The sequence below is a fragment of the Eschrichtius robustus genome, chromosome 9 (assembly GCF_028021215.1).
Source record: "Eschrichtius robustus isolate mEscRob2 chromosome 9, mEscRob2.pri, whole genome shotgun sequence".
Lineage (NCBI taxonomy): Eukaryota > Metazoa > Chordata > Mammalia > Artiodactyla > Eschrichtiidae > Eschrichtius > Eschrichtius robustus.
This window is the reverse complement of record NC_090832.1, coordinates 113,546,656-113,573,003: the sequence shown is the minus strand read 5'-3', so window position 1 is coordinate 113,573,003 and position 26,348 is coordinate 113,546,656. Positions and strand designations below refer to the sequence as shown.

General features: G+C 41.4%; 1 protein-coding gene across 1 annotated transcript in view; it reads right to left on the bottom strand.

The window, feature by feature from the left end:
• ADGRB3 (adhesion G protein-coupled receptor B3) overlaps window positions 1-26,348 on the bottom strand; it is a 784,426-nt gene that overhangs the window by 386,482 nt on the left and 371,596 nt on the right. The window contains exons 9-11 of the mRNA XM_068550879.1: window positions 22,638-22,832; window positions 5,425-5,493; window positions 1,151-1,259 (exon numbers count right to left, since the gene is read on the bottom strand). Coding sequence (XP_068406980.1) covers window positions 1,151-1,259; window positions 5,425-5,493; window positions 22,638-22,832 — 373 coding nt within the window. The remainder of the gene's footprint in view (window positions 1-1,150; window positions 1,260-5,424; window positions 5,494-22,637; window positions 22,833-26,348) is intronic.

Here is a 26,348-nt window from a genome sequence, read left to right as displayed (position 1 = left end):
CAAGTTGAGGTCACCCTGGCGGAATATATCTCAGAGTCAAATGAGTCGCTATAGGACTAAAGGACCTTCCGAAGAAATCAAGTATAAAACGAACCACCAAAGCTGTAATCATAAAAATGTTACGTTTTATACCATGTGAACTCCCCTAGTTAATCCCTCCACAAAGTTAGGTCTCTTCCTGATCTAGAAACTAAAACTTAAACATCCTTTGAATAAGAATGTGAGGTAAGATATTGATTTAAACACATCTTTATCTACAGTTATTAGTCTTTATGTGAAGATTGCTGAAACATGACAATGAAAGAAAATCTGAGTCATAGTAACATCACAAGAGGAAGCTGTAAAGAAATAAAACTGTAAACCTGTATCAACTCAATGCATATACAATTTAGGAAGAATATTTCTTTGTTCTTGCAGTTTTTTTAACTACAAAAAGAAATGTGCCATTTGGTTCACATAATTGCTGTTGGCTGAATGTACAATAATTGTAGCACTGTATGAGGCCGTGTGGATTTTGCTTCTCTGTGTAATTCCTCCCTATAAGAGACAATGTTATAGGCAGCTAAAGGAAGAAGGATGTTTTCACTTTACGTGTGCTAACATTACAGAATCCACTACAGAGACTCGAGAGACGCACCGTGTCCTGGAAGTCACTCAAGAAAACTTCAGCAGCAGCAGCATTGTGACAATGACCCCTAAAGGTCTCTGAAGCATCCCACCCTTATGGAGATTCAGCAGTTCTTTGGGACCCCTAGCAAGAAAGTGACTCGGCATCTTCATGAACAGTGTTTGCGAGACCACGAAGACTTATTTTTTTTATATAATCACATAGTATATACTATATATTTTCAACATGAGATTGGATAGCAATAAACATTTGCTATATACGTGTGCAGATAAATACAAGTATGCTTAAATAAATGTATACAAATACACTCAGATGCATGCGAATGTGTGTGTGTAGGTATGTGTCTATAGTGCATATGTGGTTGGCCCATTGAAAAATCAGACACCAAATATCCACAATACATTACTCATGTAGACTCAAAGATATGAACAATGGGTACCACACTTAGAAATGTATGACTCAGATACTTGCAAATTTTTTTAAAAATTCAGTCAGATTTTGGGAAAACATCCTATTTCTTACCTACATTTCCAGTCATTAAGTATGAATTCTGAAAGTCCATCATCCCCATTCCAACAATGTGTATAAAATCTTCAATCACCTGCATTAACTCTATTGAGCCAGGATAAATCTACAAAAATAAGCAAAGGTTAGATGGAATTTTAAAAATCTATATAATAGAATATATAACTGGAATTTTAAAAAGACACAATGAGACCATAAATGAGCTCTGATTTATTTGAAGACATTTCTCCAACTAGCAGCAGCAGTATATTTTCTTTTTTACTTTTTAAAATTATTTTTAATCATTTTATTTTATTTTTAAATTTTTATTTATTAATTTATTTTTTAACCCATCTAACAGTTGTATATTTTTTGAACTAACAGTTGAGAATGACATCAAATGTCAGACAGCAAGAACTCTGGAGGTGATATCATGCCGTGATTAATCCTTCATAAATCCAAGAAAACTCAAAATATGTAACAGATTGTACACTTAGAAGTAGCATGTCTTTATATTTGATGGGTTCCTTTCCTCACTTAAATATAACATAGAACAAACACTGAAATTTGGGGGCTTTTTACATTTTTTTTTACTTAGCATCTGTACGATGAACACTGGGAGAAAAAATAATTATTATTGCCATCATGAATATTTACAGACTATTAAGTTCACTGCAAAATAACTATCTTGGGAGAGACATTTATTTCTAATAATTGTAATAGCTGCTATATGAATAATAGCATTGGCAATACTTGCAGGATCATAAAACAGCTCTAGTATAGGTGTTTCACATGTACACATGTAAGACACGCCCAGCACCATCCGCCTCATACACTGCAAACAGATGAGTGTTTGCTTAAAGATGACCTGATTCTGGCAATAGCTAATAGTGACTGGAATGTGAGATCCATTTGAAAAGACAGATGAATTTTAGCATGTGTAACCCATCATGTTGACAAAGTCAGCCTGCATTATATAACCAGATTAAAGCAGAAAGTCTTTTGAAGTTACGTTCATTGCTTTTAGCCATTCAGCACCACTGCAGCTTCAAGCCATGAAAAATTTAAGTGGATTAGAGAATTTTAATGGCTTTGTATTTGCAAAGGCTTGTGCAGAAGGGGGAGAGACACTCTGATTAGCGGAAAGACACGTCGGGCAGGGTGGCCAGCAGGCACAGTGTGTATATTTTACAGGAGCTTGTGGCCGCACCCATCCAAAAATCAGACACCTCGAATGCATCATATACTTACTCACATATGGTTGAAGACATGAACAATGGTTATTACAGTTAGAAACGTATGGCATAGATAGTTGTAATTTTTTTTTTAAATTTCAGGAAGATTTGGGGACAAATGCTATTGCTTGCCTATTCCATTCCCAAAATGTGTGTGAGGTTTCCTCCCCATTCCAAAAATGTGTGTGAAATTTCCATCAGCTCCGAACTTCCTGCTGCTACTGTATTTTTTCTTCTATTTTTGCGTAGGTGTGTGTGTCTATGAGTATGTGTAGTGTGTGGGTAAATACACTTAAAAAGAAGAGGCTTAATCTTCCCTGTTGAAACTAAAGAAGAGACTCCCTCCCTAAAGCCTTGCTCCCCTCCCTTAAGAGCATTTACTTTAGAAAACTTGTAATGGTTAAATTATTTCTCTGTCTCTTTGAAATGCATGTAAACCTTTTTGAAAGTTAAATAGCCTCTTCCCAGCTTAAAGACCCAGGGATGTCTCTCCGTGGAAAGTAATCATCCAGACTGCTGTGCAGTGGGAGGGGCAGTGTGAGGGTTAGACCCTGATTTAAGCAGGTGCCTCGCTCTGAGTTGCAAAACTGCCCGCAGTCATTAAGGTATCAGAGCTCATTTTTCCTTTGGATAAAGCCAATGAACTAACAAGGTGGTCACCCCAATGACCCAGTGCATTTAGGATCAACTACCTAAAGTCCATTTACTTGAGAACTAGCTACTGTTTACCTCGAGAACACGTGTGTAATGAGTTGAACATCCGCTTGTCTGTATCAAAGGGTGAGATTTCTCTGTCTTTGCATCTCTTAGTGAACTGCCTGTGATGCACATCACATTCTGGCTTAATGCCTATTCAATAATGAAACTATTTTCTTTCCTGTTTACTTTGGGGAGAGGTTTTCTAGGGCGGCAGCAGATTTTGTTTGTAGTTATATGTTCCCAACAGTTTTCAAATGTCATAGAGCTGGGGCTGATTTTTTTTTTTTTTTTTTTTTCTGTAACGGGTCAGAGAGTGGCTTTCTGGGTCACGGGGTCTCTGCTGAACAACTCAGCTGTGTCCTTGCTGTACCATAGCAGCCATAGGTACTGTGGCTATGATCCCAAACTTTATTTACAAAACAGGTGCCAGCCTGGATCTGGCTCAGTGGCCACACAATTCATGCACTCCTGGAGAGACACAGGAGCGTTCAGTATAAAAAGGAGATACTGATGATCACAATTATCATGATTGAAAGGGACCGTCCATTCCAACTACAATGATGGTGTATAAAACAGTGCTATATAGAATGCAGCCTTTTTTTTTTCACTTTAGTACACTGTGTTTTTAGTAGGATGCTTTAGCTAAACATAGTTTCATCCTTCATAACTGGGGTTTATATGTAGTGAACAAACTATGAAATGACACTGTTTATTGTCCAAAAGTGTGCGTTCTTATGGCAAAACCCTTCCGACGTCAATATTCACCATTTTACTCAGCTAGTCTTCCAAATGCACACAGAGCTATGCTTTATATTATATTTTGTTGAGACTATTCCTCTAAAATAGACAAAGGATTATCTTTGGTAGATTTTAAACAGCTCTTATTTCTGAAGAGTTCACCCTTTGTGCCAAAAACTTGGAGACTCGTTTACCACGTGGCTGCATTTATGAAAACACCACTACAGAATAGTTGCTTTTATTTCAAATAGTTACTTCAAAGAAGCATTAAGGATCATCACTACTGAAACATATTTAAAAGATAAGAATATAGTTAACTCAAAATCACAAGTAAATAGGTGGATTATGGATTCAGGATTTTCCAGTGACAAAAAGTTCTGCTGCCACTGTTCATTATTTGCTCAAGTTGGGACCTTGCAGTAAATAACACCATCTAATGGATTGCAGTCTTGTTTTAAATAGGGTATTATACATTTGTCCTAAATATATCCATAATTAATAGTCTCCAGCACTCTACAAACATCTACTTAGCCTCTGCAGTGTATTCTAAGGAAAGACACCATTTTCTCACAGTGAGTGGAGGCAGTTCTCCTCTAGAATGAAGCCAAGGGCAAATACATAACTCAAACTAGTAGGAAAAGATAGATTCAGTGTCTTAACCTAAGGAGTGATTCTTTTTTTTTTCTTGCTATGGCCAGAAGCACAGCACTTGTACCTGATAATGAGGTGGTCCCACACTGGACTATTTTTAGAGTCTATCCATAGAGTTCCTATGATAATAGAAATAAAGGGCATGCTTTACTCCTGAAGGCCCAGAATATGATTAAAAAGGGAAAGGGAGACAGAGGGTCCACTTGAACCTCAATAAATATTCATTTTCAATATTGCATTGTTCTCGCGGAATTTTTAACAAGGGTCAAGTAGAAAACTTTTAAATTAAATTTCCACAGGATTTTTAAAAACATGCTTATTCTCCCTTTCTTAACTTCTAACTCACTTTTTCTGTGATTTAGAAAAAAATAGTATTAACCATGTGTCAGTGAGTTTAGCACAAATGGCAAGGCCAGGCATTTTTAAAACAATAACTAAACCAATAAGGCTACTTGCTACAGTTACCATGCTTAGCAGAAAGAGAAAAAAAGCAGAATACATTTCTTTTAATGAGAACTCATTTTTACAACTCTTGGCTTTGAATCAAAATGCACATCTGTATACATAATTCAGATTACACATAACAGAGTAAATACAAATGATTTTACTAGTTAGTACTCCCACAGTTTAGTTTGCAATGTGTCCTTTTAGATTAGCTGTTTTTCCTACAGTCTGTAGACTGGAAAGAAAACGATGGGTAAGGCATAGAGTCATTATGTATTAATACCTTAAAGGTAAACATTACTTAAACCTGCTCTGTTTTTTCACATTTTAAATATCATGGATTCCATAGATTGTTATGATAAAGGAGGTCACTTGTTTTCTCTAAAATTAGTATGAGATAACCTAGAATGACTTTAAAATTTTTCCTTTTATGTTCTTGGAATAGCAAGCCATTACTTTTTTCACATATTATGAAACCTTATTTAACCAACTTCATTTTAAGTTCTGAAATAACTCCAGCTTTACCTGTTGTGCATCTTCCCATTTTTCCTTGTTGTCTTCATCTAGAAGGTTGCTAACTATTTGAAAGAAGTTCTGTAAATTAAATTAGATAAAAGGTTTAATGTTACATGAGGGAATATCCTTTCCAACAACATCTGTTTGAACTGATCCTGTGCTGAAGGTATAAACACTCTGCAATACTGCTTGATGACCCTAACATGCTATTCTAGAAGATCTCTGAGGACCCTCTCTCAGCAACATGATTCTGGGATTTCTAGAGAACGTCACATATTCAGAAGACATCAGAATAAATAGGCACAACAGTTACTTTCCATCACAGTTATATGCTCTGCATTCTACTCTGTCACGCCACCGTATAATTATTCCTTACAAAGAAACTCTCTTTGTAAGCTCCTGTAAGAAAGTGCCCTGTGTTTGTCTTATTAAAGTCGTCCAGTTCCCTGTGAGGAATGATTGCTACTCACACTGCTGGGTCGAAGGGCATCACAGTGAAGGCACAGGCCACGGGCAAAGCTGAGGCCAGTGAAGGCTTCCTCTGTTGGATCCTGGCTCTGCCCTTCCTGGATCTTTTACTTTAACATTTACCACTACTTATTGTAAAGACGACATGAAATTTTTCAAGTCCCTGCATAGTAAGTGCTCCATAAGTCTTGGCTATTTTCAAATTATCATTCTTAATTCCCCTGCCTTTTGCAGCAAGCCAAAATGCAGGGATGTCCAAATCCTTGTCATCCCCCTTGCCCCTAACTAACTGTCGGAAACACATCGGCTTTAACATGTTCCAGCAGTGCCTGCGATGAGTTTCGGTTTTCCCTTTCCAGGCAGACAGGCACCTCTCAATGTCCGCTTTTTGTTTCCCACACATCCGTGTCGTCTGTGTTAGTACGCACTTCACACACGAGGGATCTGCACCAAAGAGAGACCTTCCTATCCTCTCACACTCGCTGTGAGCCAGGAGAGGAAAACCAGGGTGCCAGGGACATGGGGTCACAGGAGACCTAAGAAGTGTAAAGTGAAGCCTTGGCATCTGTCTGAAGCTACACGGATGGCGGTCCCTTGCTTTTATCCTCAGAGCCCATCTCTTCTAGCTGGTCTGTATGTTATGAGCGGAAGCACCGCCTTATGCTGATACCTTCGCTTAGGACAGGTCTCCCTTCAGGAGTTGAGGCCCAGGTAGTCACAACTGTTTAGCCTCCTCAGCCTTCTTCCCTATCCAGCCAGCTTTTCAAAATAGGCCTTTACTCCAATTCCAAAGAAATCCACCTGCGTGTTTTTAGAAGAAAAACCAAAGCAGCTTCATTTTCTCTTGGGGTTTGAATCTGTTCGCATCTATATTTAATTGCCCTATTTGTGCTATTCATTTTAATAGTTCCCAGCAATCATACAGCTGAAACATGTTTCGAGTCACAACCTCTATAAAAGTTACAGAATATTTTAGGCAACTCTTGAAAAAAAAAAACAACCGGCAAATCTGTTTGAGACCCGTTTTCTAATTCGTTTAACCTTTTTGTACTACCAGCCATTTTTTCCACTTAAAATGTCCTGGCTGGGGTGATAACATTTCAAGGGCTTTGTCCACTGAGCCGTAACTCTACGTATGGGCAGAAAGAATTAACCTTCAGAGTTCTCCGATTGCCTGTGGCTGGTGAACTCAGTAGGGGACGTGGTGCTAGTGAGAGAAAAGTAGCAGATTTCATCCCCTTTCACGCCGTCAGCCTTGCTGAGGTCCACAACCGCGCCTGCGTCCTAGCCCCTGCCTGCTCTCATGCAAAATGCATGCTGCTCCTAACAAGGGTACCGCAAGAATGGGAAGCAATTTGTGCCAATGCATCGCCTTTTCTGGGAAAACATTGCACAAAGCGTGTTTTACTGACAGCGGGTCAGCAGCTCTGCGCTGTACGTCAAGGCCAGTGAGCACACGCGATTCCTTGATCAAAACGATAAATTCAGAGTTCGGTATTTCAAAATCACCAGAGGGCATACATAAAAAACCACATATGATTAAAATATACATTCTAGTAAGCAGAGAGTCTAAGAAAGGCGATTGTACTATTTTCCAAGGCCAATAAATCATACTTGACTAAATGAGCATGGGAACGCCGCACAGAATAAAGCTCTCCTTCTGTCTCGCTGTGGATTGAATTTGGAAATGGTCAGTTGTGGGTTCGTGTAGGGGGACAGGGGCTAAGCCTCAACGTCCCAGATGGGGGAGGGGGAGGGGCATTTTCGGGGATACCGAGCTTTGCTTGTTCCTCAGTGTATCCTCATCGCATGCAATGCCTTGCCCACAGCAGGTGGTTAATAAAGTCCTAACTTAAAGGAAACAATGAAATCACAAAGCCAGTACACCTCGGTTTCTCCAACAAGACTCAAGCATCATTCCTCTGAGTTGACCCTGCTCTAATCTGTCTCACACACATTGAAAAAAATGTACTTCGATATATCGATTCACTTATACATTTGCTCAAATATCAGACTGACAGACGGAACAAAGCAGAACCAAACAGAACAGCATTTTGAAGAGGGGACTCATAACCTTTCAGGCCATTTGACTGAATTTTTGAGAAAAGTATAAAGCAACTTCCACGGCAGCAGATGCACAACTTCTAGAGTTTTTCAAGAGCTCTGCTACCTATGGTCAGATCTCTCTTTTGATGATTTGTGGATCAAGCCCCTTAGCCCCTGAATTGCATCTGACAGGTTTCTGTTTTGTTTTGATCAAGTCCTGATCTCTACGGCCTAGACTGATTTGAAAAATTGAGTGTCCTTGGCAGAGTCTGAGTTTGGAGCTTGAACTAGGCAGACCTGCTTTAAAAATTCCCCCGACATTTATAACCTGTGTGGTACTGGGGCTAACGTTGCCCACCTCCGCCTACGTTCTCTATCTAGCCTGTAAGGCAGAGATGTTAACACCTGCAGGGCAGAGCAGCTGTGAAGCTCAGAGCTAATTTTCAGCACAGTATCCGACACACGCTAAGTGCTCAATATATGGCAGCTTTATGATTTTATTCCCTTTGTGTTATCTTTTCACGACTGGCTGCATGATTTGTATTTATAGCCACATTATGGCCTGTGATTTGTTCAGCAGAAAGCTCTCCTTCCTAAGAACGTCCTCTGCTGGGAGGGGTTTCAGTGTTGTGATGATGAGACAGTCACCACGTGGGAGACCCTGGGCAAACGGCTGTGGGACACCACGGGCAGGAAGCAGGACTCTGGTTTTCCTCGGCAGGAAGTATTATGAAAATCAGCACAGCGAATGCATGTCGTAAAGAGAAACATCGCTGCCTCTGCCCCATTCAAAGTGCAAGTCCTAGATTTGGCCACGTGAGACTAAAAGGACACTCGATTTTCTTTCTTATTGGAGTATAATTGCTTTACGATGTTGTGTTAGTTTCTGCTGTAGAACGAAGTGAATCAGCTATATGTGTACATATATCCTCTCCCTCTTGGACCTCCCTCCCACCCTCCCACCCCTCTAGGTCATCACCAAGCATGGAGCTGAGCTCCCTGTGCTATACAGCAGGTTCCCACTAGCTAGCTATTTTACACCTGGTAGTGTATATATGTCTATACAAGTCTGTTCTCTACGTCTACGTCTCTATTCCTGCCCTGGAAATAGGTTCATCTGTACCGTTTTTCTAGATTCCACATACATGTGTTAATATACAATATTTGTTTTTCTCTTTCTGACTTACTTCACTCTGTATGACAGATCTCCTAGAGTAATGAAAATAAAAACAAAAATAAACAAATGGGACCTAATTAAACTTAAAAGTTTTTGCACAGCAAAGGAAACCATAAACAAGACAAAAGACAACCCTCAGAATGGGAGAAAATATTTACAAATGAAGCAATGGACAAAGGATTAATCTCCAAAATATACAAACAGCTCATGGAGCTCAATATCAAAAAAAAAAAAAAAAAACAAAAACACCACACAACCCAATCAAAAAATGGGCGGAAGACCGAAATAGACATTTCTCCAAAGAAGACATACAGATGGCCAAGAGGCACATGAAGAAATGCTCAACATCACTAATCATTAGAGAAATGCAAATCAAAACTACAATGAGGTATCACCTCACACCAGTCAGGACACTCAATTTTATGAAAAGCAGTAAGTATGTAGCTCTTCGTTCTATATCTGGTTGGCTTCCACTTGACAAATTTCTCAAGGACTGTATACAATTTTCTATAAATATATTGAAGCACATCTTAGCATGTACTTTTGCTGAATTCCTCATTGAAAGAGAATTGTAGATTAGGCTCATGATCTGAGATATCTAAGCCACAAGAAACGTGTTCTCCTCCTCCTAACCCAGCAGCAAATGCCTGGGCACCGAGAGGCAAAGACAGGCCCCAAGGAACAGAGTTAATAAGGAGAACTGAAAGCTTTCAGGAATGGTGGTGGTCCCGACTTGAAATATAGAGGGATCATAAGAGAGGCTTAAAGGCTAAGCAAGGAAGCAGGGACACACCATTAGGATTAAAATGGCACAGCCCAGGACAGTCATGCATCCCCAATCAAGAGAGCAGTTGACGGCTGCAGGTCAAGCGTGATCCAGCCCCTTCCTGTCTCTCCACTCTCTCTTGAGTGATCCTGTCTCCCACTCTCTCTACTCCAGGCTCAGCAGACTTCTCCATGCGTCCCAAACCTGTTTTTGCCCAGTCTCCAGACCTATATAATGCTGCTCCCTTTCTTCAACCGCTTTACTTCCTGTTCTTCACTTGAATAACCCTTTTTTTGTCCTCCACATCTAGATTTACATGCCATTTCCCCAGAAAGGCTCTCTCACATCGCCACCCTGTAAGTATACAAAGTCTGCACAGTCTCTTTATGTTTCTGATTTTGAGTAGTGAAAATTTTTATTTTTCATTTACCAATACTGTCATCATTCATGCTTTGCCAAAAATCCATGGAAAAAAGAAACAGCCCATTCCTGGAAGTAATCACCTAAAAGAATAAGACATGAAGGAAGAAGTTCTATTGACCAGAAGGGACCCTTGTTCTCTGTTCTGAGAGTCAGCTTTCCCCAGTACCTGGGGAATTATTAGTACGATGGTCTCTGACTCTCCCGGCCTCTACATCCATGCATGAGCAATCCAGCAAAACTACTGTGCACTCATCCAAGGACGAATAAGTGCTCCTTCACCCTAATGTAATGCAGGCAGCAGCCAACTGTAAGGGAGCCACTCACAGGGCAGCAAACATGCGGAGTTGCAGTTGCACTGTGTAGATTTCTTTTGAAGTATATCACAATTCCTAATTACAATGTGTTTGTATGATGATCAGTTTAGGGCTTTTTTTCTACCAGCTTATAATTTAGTTGGGATTGTTTCCATTTTGTTCACTCCCATGCCCCCAGGGTACAGCACGAGGCATAGGAAAATGTAAATACTCAAATATTTCAAGTTGACTGACTGCATGCCTACTGTGTAGAAGACCATGGGATAAGCACTGTGGGAATTAAAAATCATGGATACACGGTCCCCACCTAACGTGTGGCCTCCTTTCAACACCTTCCTCTGCTCTATAGCCAGGGTTCTTGTAGGTCCAGGGAAGGAGATAGGGTGCTTATTTTTACAGATCAGAAAGCTGGTTATCCTGATTAAATACGGGATCGAACTCTCCCTATTTGAATGGCATTTTGAAGTCTCAAGGCCATCCTGGTCCCAGACACCCACTTTTGAGAAACTGTAGGGCCTCACAAGTAGAGGACACAGTGGAGGATGTTAGGCCCTGGTCCTCTCCCAAGGAAGGGATCTCCTCTTCCACACACAGCTCGTTCTTTGCCAAACACAGTGGACCCCATCCCTGATGGAGCGAGGGCTACCTTGTTCAGCAGCAGAGGGCATCGGGGGAGAGAGAAAAATACACTCCAGGCAGCAAAGCTGGGGGCTTTGGGGAGGAAGAAGGCTGGGGAAGGGAACATCCCGGGGAGAGTTCACCAAGAGCCCGAGTGAGAGACAGTGAGGACAGAAGTGGGCGTGAGGGTGGAGGTGAGGAAAGACCCAGGGGATACTTGAGAGGCAGAAAGGCACTCACTCCTTCAGGAATATTTCCTGAGCACCTACTGTGTACTTGGCCCTTTTCTGAGTGCAGGGAACGCAACAGTGAGCAAGACACACGAGGGTTCCTGCCCTCACGGAGCTTACACTGTGGTGTGTAAAGAAAGGACATTTAATAATAAGTAATAATTTAAAACATGACTTAAGGTGATGAATCAAAAATAAAATAGTGTATGGGGCCAGGAGGGACGGGGCAGGGGAGGGCTGTGTGTGTGTGTGTGCACCTGTGTGGGCATGTGTATGTGGGTGTGTGTATGTATATGTGGGTATCTGTGTGGACATGTGTATGTGTGTTTGTATGTGTTTACGTGTATATATGTGTATGTGTGTTTGTATGTGTATGTATGCACATGTGTATATGTGTATGTGTGTGTATGTGTTTGTGTGTGTGTATATGTGGGTATCTGTGTGGACGTGTGCATGTGGGTGTGTGTATGTGCGTGTGTATGTGCATATGTGGGTATCTGTGTGGACGTGTGTATGTGTATATATGTGTATGCGTGTTTGTATGTGTAATTGTGCACGTGTGTATATGTGTGTATGCATTTGTATGTGTATATGTGTGTGTGTGTGTGTAACTGTGTGGACGTGTGCATGTGGGTGTGTGTATGTGTGTATGTGCGTGTGTATGTGTATATGTGGGTATCTGTGTGGATGTGTGTATGTGTGTTTGTGTGTATGTGTTTATGTGTATATATGTGTATGTGTGTTTGTATGTGTAATTGTGCACGTGTGTGTGTGTGACTATGTGGACGTGTGCATGTGGGTGTGTGTATGTGCGTGTGTGTGTGTGCACAAGGCTGCTTCAGGAGGAACAGTCAGCAGGAAAGACCTTTCTGAGGAGGTGACATCTGAGCTGAGGACAGAGTGATGAAGGCGGCAGTCATGTGCAGGCCCGAGGAAGAGAGCCCCAGAACAACAGTGGGGTGAAGGAACACAAACAGAGAGGAAGCAATGCAGCTGGCATGGCCTTGAGCAGGGGGCTAGAGAGGGGGCGGGGGAGAATATTAATACAGGATGAAAAAGAGGGCAGGGGCTCAGATGGAGAGGGGCCTGGATCCCACCATAGTTATGTGACACGAGTTTCAGGAAAAATAAAAATCTAACGTTGGCTGCTGAGTGGAAAACAGAGTACAGGAGAGTGAGAGTGAAAATGGGGAGGTCAGAAAGGAGCCCGTGTTGTCTGCTGGCTTGATTAGGGAACAAGGTGTCGTGGTGATGGAGGGAGAGGGCAGAACCGGGACCAGGTCCTGGTTCCTAGAGGACACACAACTCTGCTGAACACGCAGAAGACACAGCAGAGCCGCGTGTGCCCAGGCACGGTGGGCTCAGCTCTGTTCCGGCCGAGCGTGAGGGGCCTGGGATAGAGCTGAGAGCAGACGCCCCGCTGCCGCTGTCCCTACAAGCCTGAAGCTCAAAAGGTCAAAACTTGTGAATCCTTAATCCTAGTTGAAACCTGGAGCCTTTGGGGGGAAAACTAAAATGACCAGGAACAGAGCTGAATGGGATGAACTCAAAGTTAAAACACTGGTGATAAAATAGACAGGAAGAGGGCCAGGTGAGGGAGATGAGGGCTTAGGGATAAGGAAGTAGGAAGCGGGGCGGAAGGACTCTGAAGTGGGGAGGTTAAGTCAGATGAGATGGACCAAGTCCGCAGCAAGGTGAAAACCCAAAGAGAGTCCAAGATACAATGCCTTGGTCTCCTGTATTTTTTTAGCCTCCATGCATTTGGGTGATGACACTTGCACGTGAGATATGCAAAACCAGGAACACACCCAGGTTACAGATTAGGGCCTGGATGACTGATGTCCGATCCCTGTGATTGGCCTATGACTCTACTTCTTAGCCTCCCAGTCAAGAAAGTGTACAGAAATAAAATTGAGTAAGAGGAATATTATTACACAAATAATCTTAGGCTTGTTCTACTGTATTTTTTAAAGCTAAATAATCCCTAAAGAGTGCTTTGCCTATTTTTTTTAATAGGTGGTCTCTCAACGGATCAGGACAAAAAGTCACGTCACTCTGGTTTAATCTTTTGTCTAGAATACCTATCCTAGAAGCACATCAACTGGCCATTGGCAATGAGAAACCCTCAAGGATTCAGGAAGCAGCAGGTGATAGTTAAGGACGTCCCCTGGAAGGCATCAGAGACCAAGATATATGGAGAATATGATTCAGAGACAAGAAGCTGATGCACTGGAAAACCAGAGGATCAATGGGGGGACAAAGGGATTGGGGTATCAGGGTCAGAAGGTCAGCCATGGGGTCCCCAGCAGGCTGGGTCACCAGCCTGGAAGGCTGTGGTCCGAGGGCTCCTGCCAGCAGGGCGGGGCTGTCCCAGACAGACCAGTGTCATAGGCCAGATCCAGAGGGTGTGAGAGCAGATTATTGAAGCATATATTCCCTAACGTTCACTAGTTTAGGAGAAAAAAACCCAGAGTCTTTAAGGACATCTTTGTTTTTTCTTCTCGTTTTAGTCACAGATATCACAGAAGCTCTGACTCATTTTGGAAACAACATGGAACAGGGGTCCAGGAATCTCAGGCTGCCTTTCCCACTAATCTCACTGCTCTGCCGAGATGGAAGACAGCTCCACCTGTGGAGTTTTGGAGCTGCTTGGATGGGCAACTTTCTACACAATGCTACGAGTCTTTCCAGGGCAAGTGTAAGATGGAGGGCTCCAGAGAGAGCAAGCAGAGAGTGGGTCTGCTTTGAGGTGCAGGTGACAACTGGGATGGGGGAGTGGAGAGAAGCAGCGTCTATTGTCAGCGCTTAGGGGTCCAAGCTTGGTGCTGCTTTACAGATGAAGGGTAAAACAGTTAGTGATGCTAATATGATTAAATATGATCATCAATTATTCCCAAGAGGGAGCCCTGCAGAGCAGCTAATCATAAAAACATCATAACAAGTGTGGCAAAATCTTCCTCAAATCCAGACAAGGCATGAGGTAAGAAGGGATCACCACATTTGGGCAGGCCTGGCTGATACACCGAAGGGCCACCTGGGCAGGAAACACACACACATCACAGGTTCACCCCTGGGATGCTGAAAGCAGAGCCATAGCGGTCCTGTCCCTGGGAAGATGCCTGGCACATACCTTCCTTGGCTAAAGGGAAATTCTCACAGTTCCTTCAAGATCCCCTATTGTGTGCTGAATTGTGTCTGCCCCTGATCCATATGCGGAAGCCCTTAACCCTCAGTACCTCAGAATGTGATTGTATTTGAAGACAGGGCCTTTGAAGAGGTAATTAAGTTAAAATGAGGCTGGGTCCTAATCCAATTTGACAGGTGTTCCTGTAAGAAGAGGCATTTTGGACACACAAAATCATCAGGGTGACACACACAGAGAAAAGGGCCATGTGAGGCCACAGGGAGAAGGCAGCTGCCTGCAGACCTGCCCACGCCTTGATTTTGGACCTCCAGCCTCCAGAACTGGGAGACAGTACACTTCTGTTGTTTAAACCACCCAGTCTGTGGTATTTATTATGGCAGCCCTGCAAACTGATACATTTCCCCCTAATTTTTTAAAAGAAAAATTTAATAATAAATGGAATCACAATAGAAGACGACCTGTACACTGTGCACGTGCAAATCTTAACATTTTCTTGACTCTGATGGAAATAATGAGGGATTCTGAAACGGCAAAACTACCTATCAGACACTTTATCATATTTTTCTTAAGCTCCACCCAAGTCATTCATGTACATCACATGGCATGTACCAGTTGATAGGCTTCATTCCACAAACACCTAACCTTCTTAGTCGCCCTTCTTTTTTCCCCCATCTTTGTGAATACTCTGTATTTACCTACGGACATTCTGTTCCTCTCAGCCTGCAGCCATCTTCCAAATTTTGTTCATGGTAGGATTTACTCACGTTGGTGGGTGAAGCAAAATGTGTTTATTAATATCTCACCCATTTAAGGCAGGTATTTGGTGTTGAATTTCTTCTTTCCATCTTATAATAAGGGCACATTCTCAACACTACCTAGAAAGAGCTTTTAGTTGTACACGTTCTCTCTACCACAGAGAAAGAATAGGGAACCGTCTCAGGCTGGAAGCATTGAAATGGCTGCCGTTTGTGACTTGGAGCGATTGTCAGCTGGGAGTTGCCATCCTGGGCTCAACTTGGTTCCCACAGATCCAGGAATGCTGGCTATTGATTCAAGCCATCCTCTCATCCACTTGCTGGCTAACTTTGAAATGGCTTTGTGGTACTGGCCTTAAGGACTAACACTTCTTTTCTGACTTCCATTCTCCTTGATACATTCCTTGCCCTTCTCCTCTACTAAGAGTGGGGGAAAAAAAGAGTGGGAAAAAAGCAGTGGCCCATTCTTGCATAGGTGGTGCCATGAAGAATATTTGACCTTCCTTTGTTCCCAGGAGCGATAGCAAAATACACGTCTGCCCTGGCAGCAGACACCTGTGGTCCGGAGATGCTTCAGGTGTTTGCTCCACCAGAATCTCACCTTCCCAGATCATAAGGGTCGTCACCATGTTCCTTGAGCTTTTACTGTGTGCCATGTGCTGTATAAGTTTTACACAGTAACTCAACCCTCACGTCAGCACAGTGCATGGGTACCAGCATCCAATACAGTGGAAGAGAAATGGCAACACAGGGAGGTCCGGTCACCTGGCCAGCATCAGATAGTTAACAAGTAGCAGAGCCCTGACCAGAAGCTCGGGATTTTGACCATGAGCAGGCACTCTGAGTCATCACGCTTTCCTTCCCTACCTCTCCTACTTATGTTCCAGGAAATTATTAATCTTCTGCTGCACAATGTTCTTTAAGCAGAGGATCTCAAGCCATAAGGTACTGTCTTGTAGGCTAGAGTTATACTACAATTCCAAACCTAAAGGGCCCGTACTAGATCTTACTTAGTCAAGAGAATTAGTTTCAGCATTACATGATGGCTTTGGACTGTCATAGCCATAATTGCGTCCCCATTTATCAGACCACTCTTTTGTATACAAAGCGTAAAAGCATCTCTCACTGAAAGCATCAGAGAAATAATACTCAAGGATCCTCACCTAGTGCTTGATGTGTAGCATGAGAAAGATCCAACATACATGCTTGCCCGTCAAGTGTTTTAGCAAAGAAGATGCTTGGCTTATCCGAAATCACCAACTCTGCTTTCGGTTTAATTTCTTGATCACCTAACTCTGAGAATTTTATTTAGAATGTAGTTTGCCTTTAAGAAAGAAATTGGAAGCTGAGTTTTGAGCTTCCTATTTAATCTTAATCATTGGGAAATGAATTTTCAAGCCTAGAGAACATATTAGACAAACAAGTGATTTTCAAACATTGAGTGGCGACCTGTTTGAGGGTCATGATCGACTTTTCATAACCAAATAGGAACGCCTAGAAAATACAAGAGTGCATTACCCACAGAAGAGGGAAATATTATTTTGTAAAAGTCTAGTTTTCAATTATATGTTGACGTAAACTGTGTGCCTTACTGTGGGTCATAATTAAAAACATTAGGAAAACACTGAGTTAGACCAACAGAAGTTTTGTCAGGGAACAAAAGGATGCCTGAAAAGAGACAAATCCTTGCATCCAGGAAGTTTGAGGGCAACTTTAAACAAGGAGTCTCTGTGGATACTCCATGTATGTATTCTTTCCAATTTTTCTTTCTTTACCCCCAAATATAAGCTGTCTCAGGGGCCTGTCTTTCATTCCATTAAGTGGATCATGCCTGCTTTTCTGGTCCACTGTCACTGAAACATGCTTTCTTTTTTCCAACCTCTAGGTCATTGCTGTAGCCTTTTCATGGGTTTCTTTCCCCCAGTCTTCCGTTACTCACTAATCGCCCTTATCCACCTCGGCCAGACCATCTTTCCAAAAACAGCACTCACAGTTAGTAACTTTGCTTATAGAGAATAGCATCCAAACTCTCCTCTAGCTTTGATTCTCCTGCCTTCACGATCGACATTTTCCAGCGTGAATCCCATTTTTTACCAACTGTGGTCTTTTGAATGTGCCACACTCATACCATTTCTGTGGCTTTGACTGGAGTTTGATTATTGTTTCTGCACCCAGCTTGTTTCTCCAAATTCTATCTCAAGGCCTAAGGCTCCCATGAATTCTTTTCTTATTGCTGCAGTTCAGATTCTATGTTTTGAGACTTCCTGGAAGTGAGACACTGAACTCATATCTCTCTTCCTCATTACCGGTCTAGCCTCATTCATGAGTTATCTTTTCCTTCAATGACGTTGTAAGCAGCTTGAGAGCAAGGCCCATCTTTTACTTTTATGTTAAGAGTTACAACGCCAGAACTAAGGGCATTACAGAGCACCTACTCTCTGCTGGACGACTCACAAATACCATCATGTATGGGTTGTTACGTATTTAACCTGAATTACTTCTAAGCCTCACAACAACACTGGAAACTAGTTACCATCGAACTTCATTACTCATGGATTCCGTATTTGCAAATTCAACTCCTCACTAAAATTTATTTGTAACCCCCAAATCAAAGCTCCTAGCTTCAAGGACACGCACAGTGGTGAATTTGAGTCACCCCATGCACAAGCACCCAGCTCAGGTCACATAGCCATGCTCTGAGTTTTGGTTTCAGCTCATATACTGTAAACATGCCCTTTTCATGGTCTATTTAATGCCCAGGTTTCTTCCCATAGTTTTTGTTGGTAATTTCACTGTTGAGAACGGCCATCATCATAATGCTGGAGGTCCATCTAGTATTCCTAAACCCAAGAAGGCTGTGTTATGCCTTATAGAGAAAATATGTGCGTTAGATAAGGTTTGTTCAGGCATGAGTTATATATATATATATATATATATATACAATGTATATATAATAATAACATATATATTGTTATATGTATAACAATAATGGAAACACACATAAAACAGGTCATCTATTAATTGGTCGATGAAAATTATATGACAGATTCTTGAAGGAACCCATCCTGTAGTTTCCCTATGAGTAAATGATTCAGTATTCTTTCATTTTATAGAATATAACTACCGTGACTAAAGAGAATAGACTGTACTACTATTTCTTCTTTAGATATGAAGAAATAAGGTAGAGAAAGATTAAGTAATGTGTCTGAAGACATCAAGATACTTATTGGACAAACTGGAATTTCAACTTGCATGTCTGATTCAACTTTGTCAATTTCCTCATGTGGGTGTTGTGAGTTCATCCTCCGCTGATAGAATGAGCCTCAGTATGAATTTTCCCAGGGGTGGAAAAAAAGACAAGTTTTCCTCTCCTTTTCTTCCTTTCTCTTAATTGGATTTTCAGAGTACTTTTCTTAGTTTTTTGTGAAGTAAATTCCTCAAATATTACTACATTACTCATATTCACTAATTACTTGAACAAATATTTTCATGTCTACTATGTTCCAAGTGCCAAGCTAAGCCCCAGGGACCTAATTGTCTCTCCACAAGCTTAACATTTGCTGCTGAAGGGAGGCCTGAAAACAAATAACTGCAATGTTATGTGAGAGACCTGCTCTAGTAGGGATATTTACAAGGTTTCAAAAAGACCAGACAATTAGGAAAACACTGAATTCTGCCTGAGACCTGAAGAGAAGACTTTTGAGTAGGAATAATTTTTGAGCTGGATCTTGAAGGACTTTTGCATCAGATTGGAAATGGGAAGAATTAATTACATAGAGGACCAATACGAGCAGAGGTTTGGACATAAGACCAAGCCCCAAGGTTTGGAAAGAATATGCCTGAAGGGAAGGGACTTTTGGAGTAATTTTCTACCAGTTTCCCAAAATAAAACTATTACTATGTTTTATCCTTCCAAGACATAAAAGTACACTTTATTTTTTCCCCCAATTTTAACAGGTTGTAGCTATACTATCTCACTGTCATCAATGTATCAAGTCAACTGTTTACTGAATCCAGCATCACCAGGCATTTTACATAAAATGTCTTGCACATAACTACATTTAAAAGAATGTATTCTCTTTAAATAGTTTTCCTTAATCTCTCTTTGGTCTTTGCTCTTTTCCCAGTTTAAAAAAAAAAAAAAGGATAAATAAAGCTCAGTGGTATCTATGTAGTTATGAATTTTGTTGTTAATTAATTCAACAAATATTTGTTGAGCAGCTTCTATAGTCAAGACTCCTGTTTGGGGGCAGGAGGACCTGGAGCTCGGCTAGTATCCAAAGATGGATCAGGGATAGTTCTTCTTTTTCAAAGATTTGCAGATAAGTACTAATAACTCAAGACATAAAGAGATGCAGGAGGAAAAGTGCTGCTGGAATTCAGAGGCCCAGAGTCTGTACCAAGAGACTGATTTAGGAGATGGAGACAGACAAGCCAGTCTGAAAGCATAGAGGAAGCAAAGGCCCGGAGCTAAGAACACACAGTGCATCCAGGAAGCAGGAAGTAGTTCACTTGGCTCCAAGTCTGTGAAGGGAAAGAATAGTCCCTGCGCACAACTGGAAAGGCAGGTGATCTACTTACAGCGGGCGTACTAGAAACCAAGACACAGGCTTCGGGTTGTCTTTGAGGAGGCCTTGGAGCCCCACTGAAGATTTCTAACTGAGGAGTGACAGGATCAGGGCTGTCCTAGGGCAGCCAATAGGACCATGGTGTACAAGATGAGTAGGGATGTTGGTAAGGATCTGAGGGAGGACGAAAGGAAAGAGGCCATGGAAATAATGGAGGCTGCGGTAACTGGAGGCCAAGAGAGGGAAACAGCAGTGGGAAGAGAGAGGAAAGACGGATGGAAGAGGCACCGTGTAGGTTGACCCAACAGGAAAGGATGAGAAAGGAAAAGTCAAGATGACATTACAGTTCCAGCCTACGGACCACTAATTCTACAAGGCAAAGTAGAAAATAAAAGAAAACGTGGCACTCGAGATGAGTTTAGCTTACTCCATATGAAGCCTGAGGTGCTAGCCGATCAGAAGTGCCCAGAGCCCTTGAAAGTGGAGGACTGAAGTCGCAGTAAGGCTGTAATCAAGCAGAGACAACAAATACATCCAAAAGATTTGTATAAAATTTTTTATGGAAAGTAGAATAAAAGTGGTACAAAGTCCTCCAGAATTTCAGAGACGAGAAAGGTCATTTTCAGATGGAGTTTGGGGCTTGCAGGTCTGGCAATCAGAAAGACTTGCTGGAGCTGTGCCAGGAGTTTGACGGGCAGAGACGGAAGAAGGACTTCCAGAAGAGGAAGGTTTCCAGGTGCCCGCAAAGACACTAATAAAGACAGTGAAAGAGAAAAACACAGCTCCCGTTTGTGAATGACTAGGACGCCAGCCTGCTGAGAATTCTGTGCGCATGTGGAGGACTAATGAGAGAGTAGGACAGAAACGGAGGAAGGTATTTCTGACCGTGCCACAAGGACACCACCACCATCAGCCACGTTACTCTATTTAAGTCAAGCCAGCTGATGTCCATGCCGAAGCCTGTGGTTACACTAATTGTTCATGGAGTCCATGCACTACAATGAGAAGCTCAATCATAATATGTCCCCAATACAACCTGGGAATCTTAGTTTCCTGAATTTCAGCACCTAAAAATCTTAAAGCCCTACACTCATGAGGGTTCGAAGAGGCCTGAGAGCTCACTGTGTGCACGCTTCTGCCTGATGTTTCAACCGTGAACACAAGGATCTGAGGCTTTTCAAAATTACAGCTTGTATTTTATGTCAAGGGCTTCAGATGCTATTTTTCAATGTAAATGCCAATGGATAGAAGTATCTCAGAACTACAGGGAAAGGTTGTACTTGGCTTACTTAGTACATTTTTAAAACTGGAAAACTCTTTCATTGTTTGTAAAGAAACAAAAGCATCTTCGGGATTCCCTGGTGGTCAAGTGGTTAGGACTTGGCTGTTTCACTGTCAGGGGCCCGGTTCCATCCCTGGTCGGGGAACTAAGATCCGGCAAGCCATGCAGTGTGGCCAAAAATAAATAAATGAAAACAAAAAAACCTCACAAATACATCTCTGAAATGCTCAAATGACAGTAATTTTCCACCTCCCCTCCCTACAATGTAGTTTTACAATTAAAAATGTATTCCTGGACGCTGGTGATATAATATAGAATTCAGTCCACTAACTCTCATTGCAGCTACTTTCAGCAGTATATGCATATAATTTAAATACCATATGCACCTCTATAGAAATGAGGGCATTTAATATTATTTATGAATAATTCCATGGTTCCAAAAAGCCTTCTATTCCTCTTTCCCTGATCAAAACAAAAGAAAAACAAAGAACAAAACAAAAAACCCACCCTCTGAATTCTCCAAGTGAAATGCAAATATAACTCCCAAAGGAAGAGTGGGCTGAAAGAAGACTACCTGATGTGGGAGTTTTGCCAAAACTTTATTTAATGAACTTCATGCCAAGATACAGGAAGAACATTATGCTGGAAATGCAAAAGCCAACTCAACGTTCTTGGCAGGCGTACATTTCAGCCTAGGCGCAAGAAGAGTTTATCTGAAATGCAAACTAGAGTTGTATTAAATATGCTTTTTTTGCCATTCAACAAGCTTTGTCTTAATGGTAAAGGCAATTCTAAAACTGGATGAGTACTTAAACTTTACTATGGAAATAAATGATGCTGTTCTAGAAGTCTTCCATGACAAGAAAAAATATGCTGTGAGGAGTTACTGAATTCCTTATTTTCCTACCCAGAACAGTTCTCTACTCGCCTGATATTTTCAGGCAATGGTTCCACAGAATTAAACATGGCCTTCCCCCTTCTAATAGCAAAACCCCAAACAAAACTTAAACTGTGTCTTCTCTGCATGCTATAGTCAATGTGCCTTCATTATGCTTAATGTACTTTTAATAGTTTCCTATGGCAAGATGGTGATATTAAATGTGGGAATAAAATAGCCACGCTACGACCTGGAATTTGCTATAGTGCCCTTCTGCTGAGGACTCAAATCACTTCACACACATTCTCACTCCCTATCTCCTGGAGGTGCATTACGTGCGTTTTACGGTTGATGACACCGAGGTATATAGAATGACTAAGGAGCTGAGGTCATTTCCAGAGCTCAGCTGAGCACGGCCTGGATGCCTTCCCCAGCAGGAGTGAGCAACCTCCCCTCCAGGCCAGGGAGCCCCCATGGTGGCTGCACTGGCTTCTCAGGACCACAACGGATCCCAAGCTCACTTGCTTTTCCTTCATGGAATCACCTCCCTTACCTGGACGCCATCAGATGCAGGGATGTAACTTGCCCTTTTAAACGTGTCTGTCACATTCCTGAGGATGTCCACGGACATCAGAAGATCACCTGCGTAGAAGTTTTTCCTCTGAGTTAAATCCAGCAGTGTCTTGGTGACCTGGGACATCCCATCACCTGCCAGCATTCTCTGCCCTTTCGCAAGGTGTTCTTTGATCTGTGATGGTCAGAAGAATGGAATAAACATCAGAATCTTCATTACTGTTTCTTCACATATCTTCATCAAACGAATGTATTGAAAACTGCAGGGACAACATTCCGATAGCACTGAAAGACCTGGGAGGATTTCAGAACTAAGTTGTGTGTACCCCAAACTCACATGGATAGACCTCTGCACCCATGTCCACACTTTGGCTGACTTGACGGACTTGCCTTTTCTAGTTTCCAGAAAACATAATTTAACACTTCGCAGAAAGCATGTGTTAATTTATGTTTTTAATTGAAATAAAAATAAAAAAGTTTTGCACGTGGTAAACAGGGGAGATTGTTCAGTGAGGTGTGAGCAGAGATGGGAGATTATAAACACTTCAAAGTATCCTTTTATATTAACAAGCTGAGGTTAATAATTTTTGCCTTACCTCTTAAAATAAAGACATCTTTATACAGCAGCAAAAATAAAAAAGAGTTTTCACGAGGACATTTAGCTTAAGAAAGACATTTAGTTAAACTTTAAAGGACTACTATGACAGACATGACTGAAAGCTAGATTATTTTGGCTTTATTTAAAAACAACAACAACAACAAAAACAAAAACCTCTCAGCTAGGTCTTCAGCAGCAGAATGAACTATTGAGATGCAAGCTTAAATTAGTTTGATGGCCAGGGAAACATGCTGTCAGTTTTCATATTTGCTTATCCTCCAGCCCAAGGGAAGTAAAGCAACTTATCATGTGGAAGAATGTTAAGGAAAGAGAAGGTAAAGTGATAGCACGGATCTGTTAAATGTTTACTTGTTTACTAGAAGGTTAGTCTTTGTCATCGCATTGTTAAATTTATGATAACAACGACTTATCAAAGGATCATGAAATATCCAAGAACTAACACACCAGAGAAAGACTGGACTAGAAAGGTTAAAGTGTAATAAATATAATCATCAATTTCCCATTAAGAAAAGTGCCAGCAAATCCTTTGAAGTATGGCAGTCAATCTGAGCGAATCCTAAAGTTAGGAATTTTCTTTAAAATGGATTTTAAAAAGGGCTATCTTGACACTTCAGATATTTAAGTTTTCTCTAGTCTCTAAAGCTCTGTCTAAAAATATTTTGGGAAAATAAAAATCTTCAGAGACTTTCTCTGTTCCCATCGTGTTACGTTAAAAAAACATAACATATATAGGGAGTTTGTTTCTTGCCATTTTCTTATTTCATTTCTCTCCTGTCTCCCCTCAGTGGCAGCCATCAAGCCCTGACTAAAGCCAGAGGATGGGTGAGACTTCAGTGATCTAATTCTTGCTTATGTCTGTGGTCTCAATGCTCATCTTAATCAAGATGCAGACACTGTGTTGGCCAATCAGAAAGGATGCTGACCTCCAGTAGATGCCAGCTAGTGTACCACGATGATGTGTGCTACCAGGTTGACCTTCAGTCCTGCCTCTAATCTAGTGATAACTCTTTGCAATTTCCTGTTCAGGTCATGTGTGCCATAACATCCTATTTTTGCACTGGATATGCTAACCTCCTCCCTTACGTTGTCTCATGTTTATACACCACTCAAATAGTCCTGGTTCTTCTAAATATCTAAACAGAGTTAATCACCTCCTGTCTGTGCTGTCTCTTAATTCATATATACATCAACCACTCTATCACACTGAATTAAATATAATCATTTGCTTATATGTCTTCTGTGGGTGGTCTTTCCGAACCTTGAGGGTAGGTTCCTTGCCTTCCTCACAGCCTTAGAACACAGCACTGTAAAAGTTTGGTAGGGTGAATTCAGTTACGATATTCTAACTAGAGCTTTATGACAGAATATGATGGAATGGGCTTTGGAGCCAGGCCTGCCTAGGTTTTTATTTAAACTTTTCAACTTATTATTTATGTAATTAAAGCCATCAGAGACTCATTTTTTCATGTATCTTCTAAGCCTTGAAAAATATGCCTATATGGTTAAAAGTTTTTAAAATCATTTAAAAAAATTCAAATGAACTCACACAAGCCTACCATAGTCAGCACAGCTACTGCACATGGGAAAGCTCCCTGCTTCATCATGGTCTGTGTGCCCTACATGATCTGGTTCCTGGAGACTGCTAACACTTTCCCCCTGATTCACTGTGCTCTGGTCACTCTGGTCTTTTTGATCTTCCTCAACAACATTTTGTACAGGCCTGTCTCAGGGCCTTTGCATGTGCTTTTCCTTTTGCCTGGAACAGTCTTCCCACAGAGATCCAAATGCTTTTTGTCATTTCCTCAGAGAGGTCTTATCTGACTTCTTATCTAAAATGGTATCCTTGTCATTCTCAATGATCTTACCCTTCTATTTATTTAGGTATTAATTTATGTATCTCACCTTTTTAAAAAAATATCTCACCTTTCTTCTTAGTGCTCAACCTTACCTACCATTGTGCATCTATCTTTTGGCTTATTTGTTTTTCTGCTTCCCCCATTAGAACTTGTGAAAGAAGAGATTCTGTGTATTTTATTTACTGTTACATTCCAGTACCTAGAAGACTTACTCAATATTTTGGACAAAAGAATTAATGAACGAATGATTGAATGAGTCCTTCTAAGCCCATGTAAGGTCATGGGATTAAGTTAGGCACACTTGGAAGTCGCCCTAAACTGTTCATCAATATAGTCCATAGAAAACACTGGTATCAAACAGCATGAGATAAATCAACTACCTGACCTACAGAGACAGTGCAGCTCCTGGGCTCAGAAGTGTCTGCTTCAGCAGGTGGAGTGTGAAATGTTGAAGAGAAATGAAATTAATAAGGTCTACCTTAAAAAATGTCATAGAATTCAGTGTTCAGTTTGGTGCTGGCAATGCAAACCACAGCTGAGATGCTCAAAACCAAAGAGTACTTAGACGTTTCTCCACTAGGGGTGTGGTGCAGCAACGGTCGCCAAGGTAAACTTTGTCTGACTACTCAACTCAGCTCCCTACCTGTTATTTTGGCAACACCTACCTATGTCTGTGAGGGTCTAACTCACGTAGACAAAATTCATCTTTCCCCACAAACAAAAGCATCACAACATTGACTTGAACCTTGAGGAATACAACATTCAGACATGTTTTCTGTTTGCAGTAAAAATAGCACAGAAGGCTTTGGATGGCTCAGCTAATCAGAGCTAGGAAAGGCAGTCTTTCACGTCTGGGTCAGCACCAAATGTGGCCCAGTCAGTAGTAAATTAATAAACATCACTGCCATCTGACAGCTGGAATGAACTGTTCTCAGTACTGCTTTTTGGAGACAGATGTGCCCAGATCACAACACCAGCTCTCACAATTGGCACTAATTAGCATCCTTCCTGGCATTGTCAGTGGAAGGCACCCAGCCAAGGCATAACAATACTTTGTAATGTTCGTACACACTAGCATAGGCTACTGGTAGCATTTATGAAGGATATAAAGGGTGTTCAGATAAGACAGATACAGAACATATTCAGGTGGAAAACAATTCCAGTCTCTTGATCTTCCTCCCATATCAGAAGAGTCCTTAACTTGTGCCTACCCTTT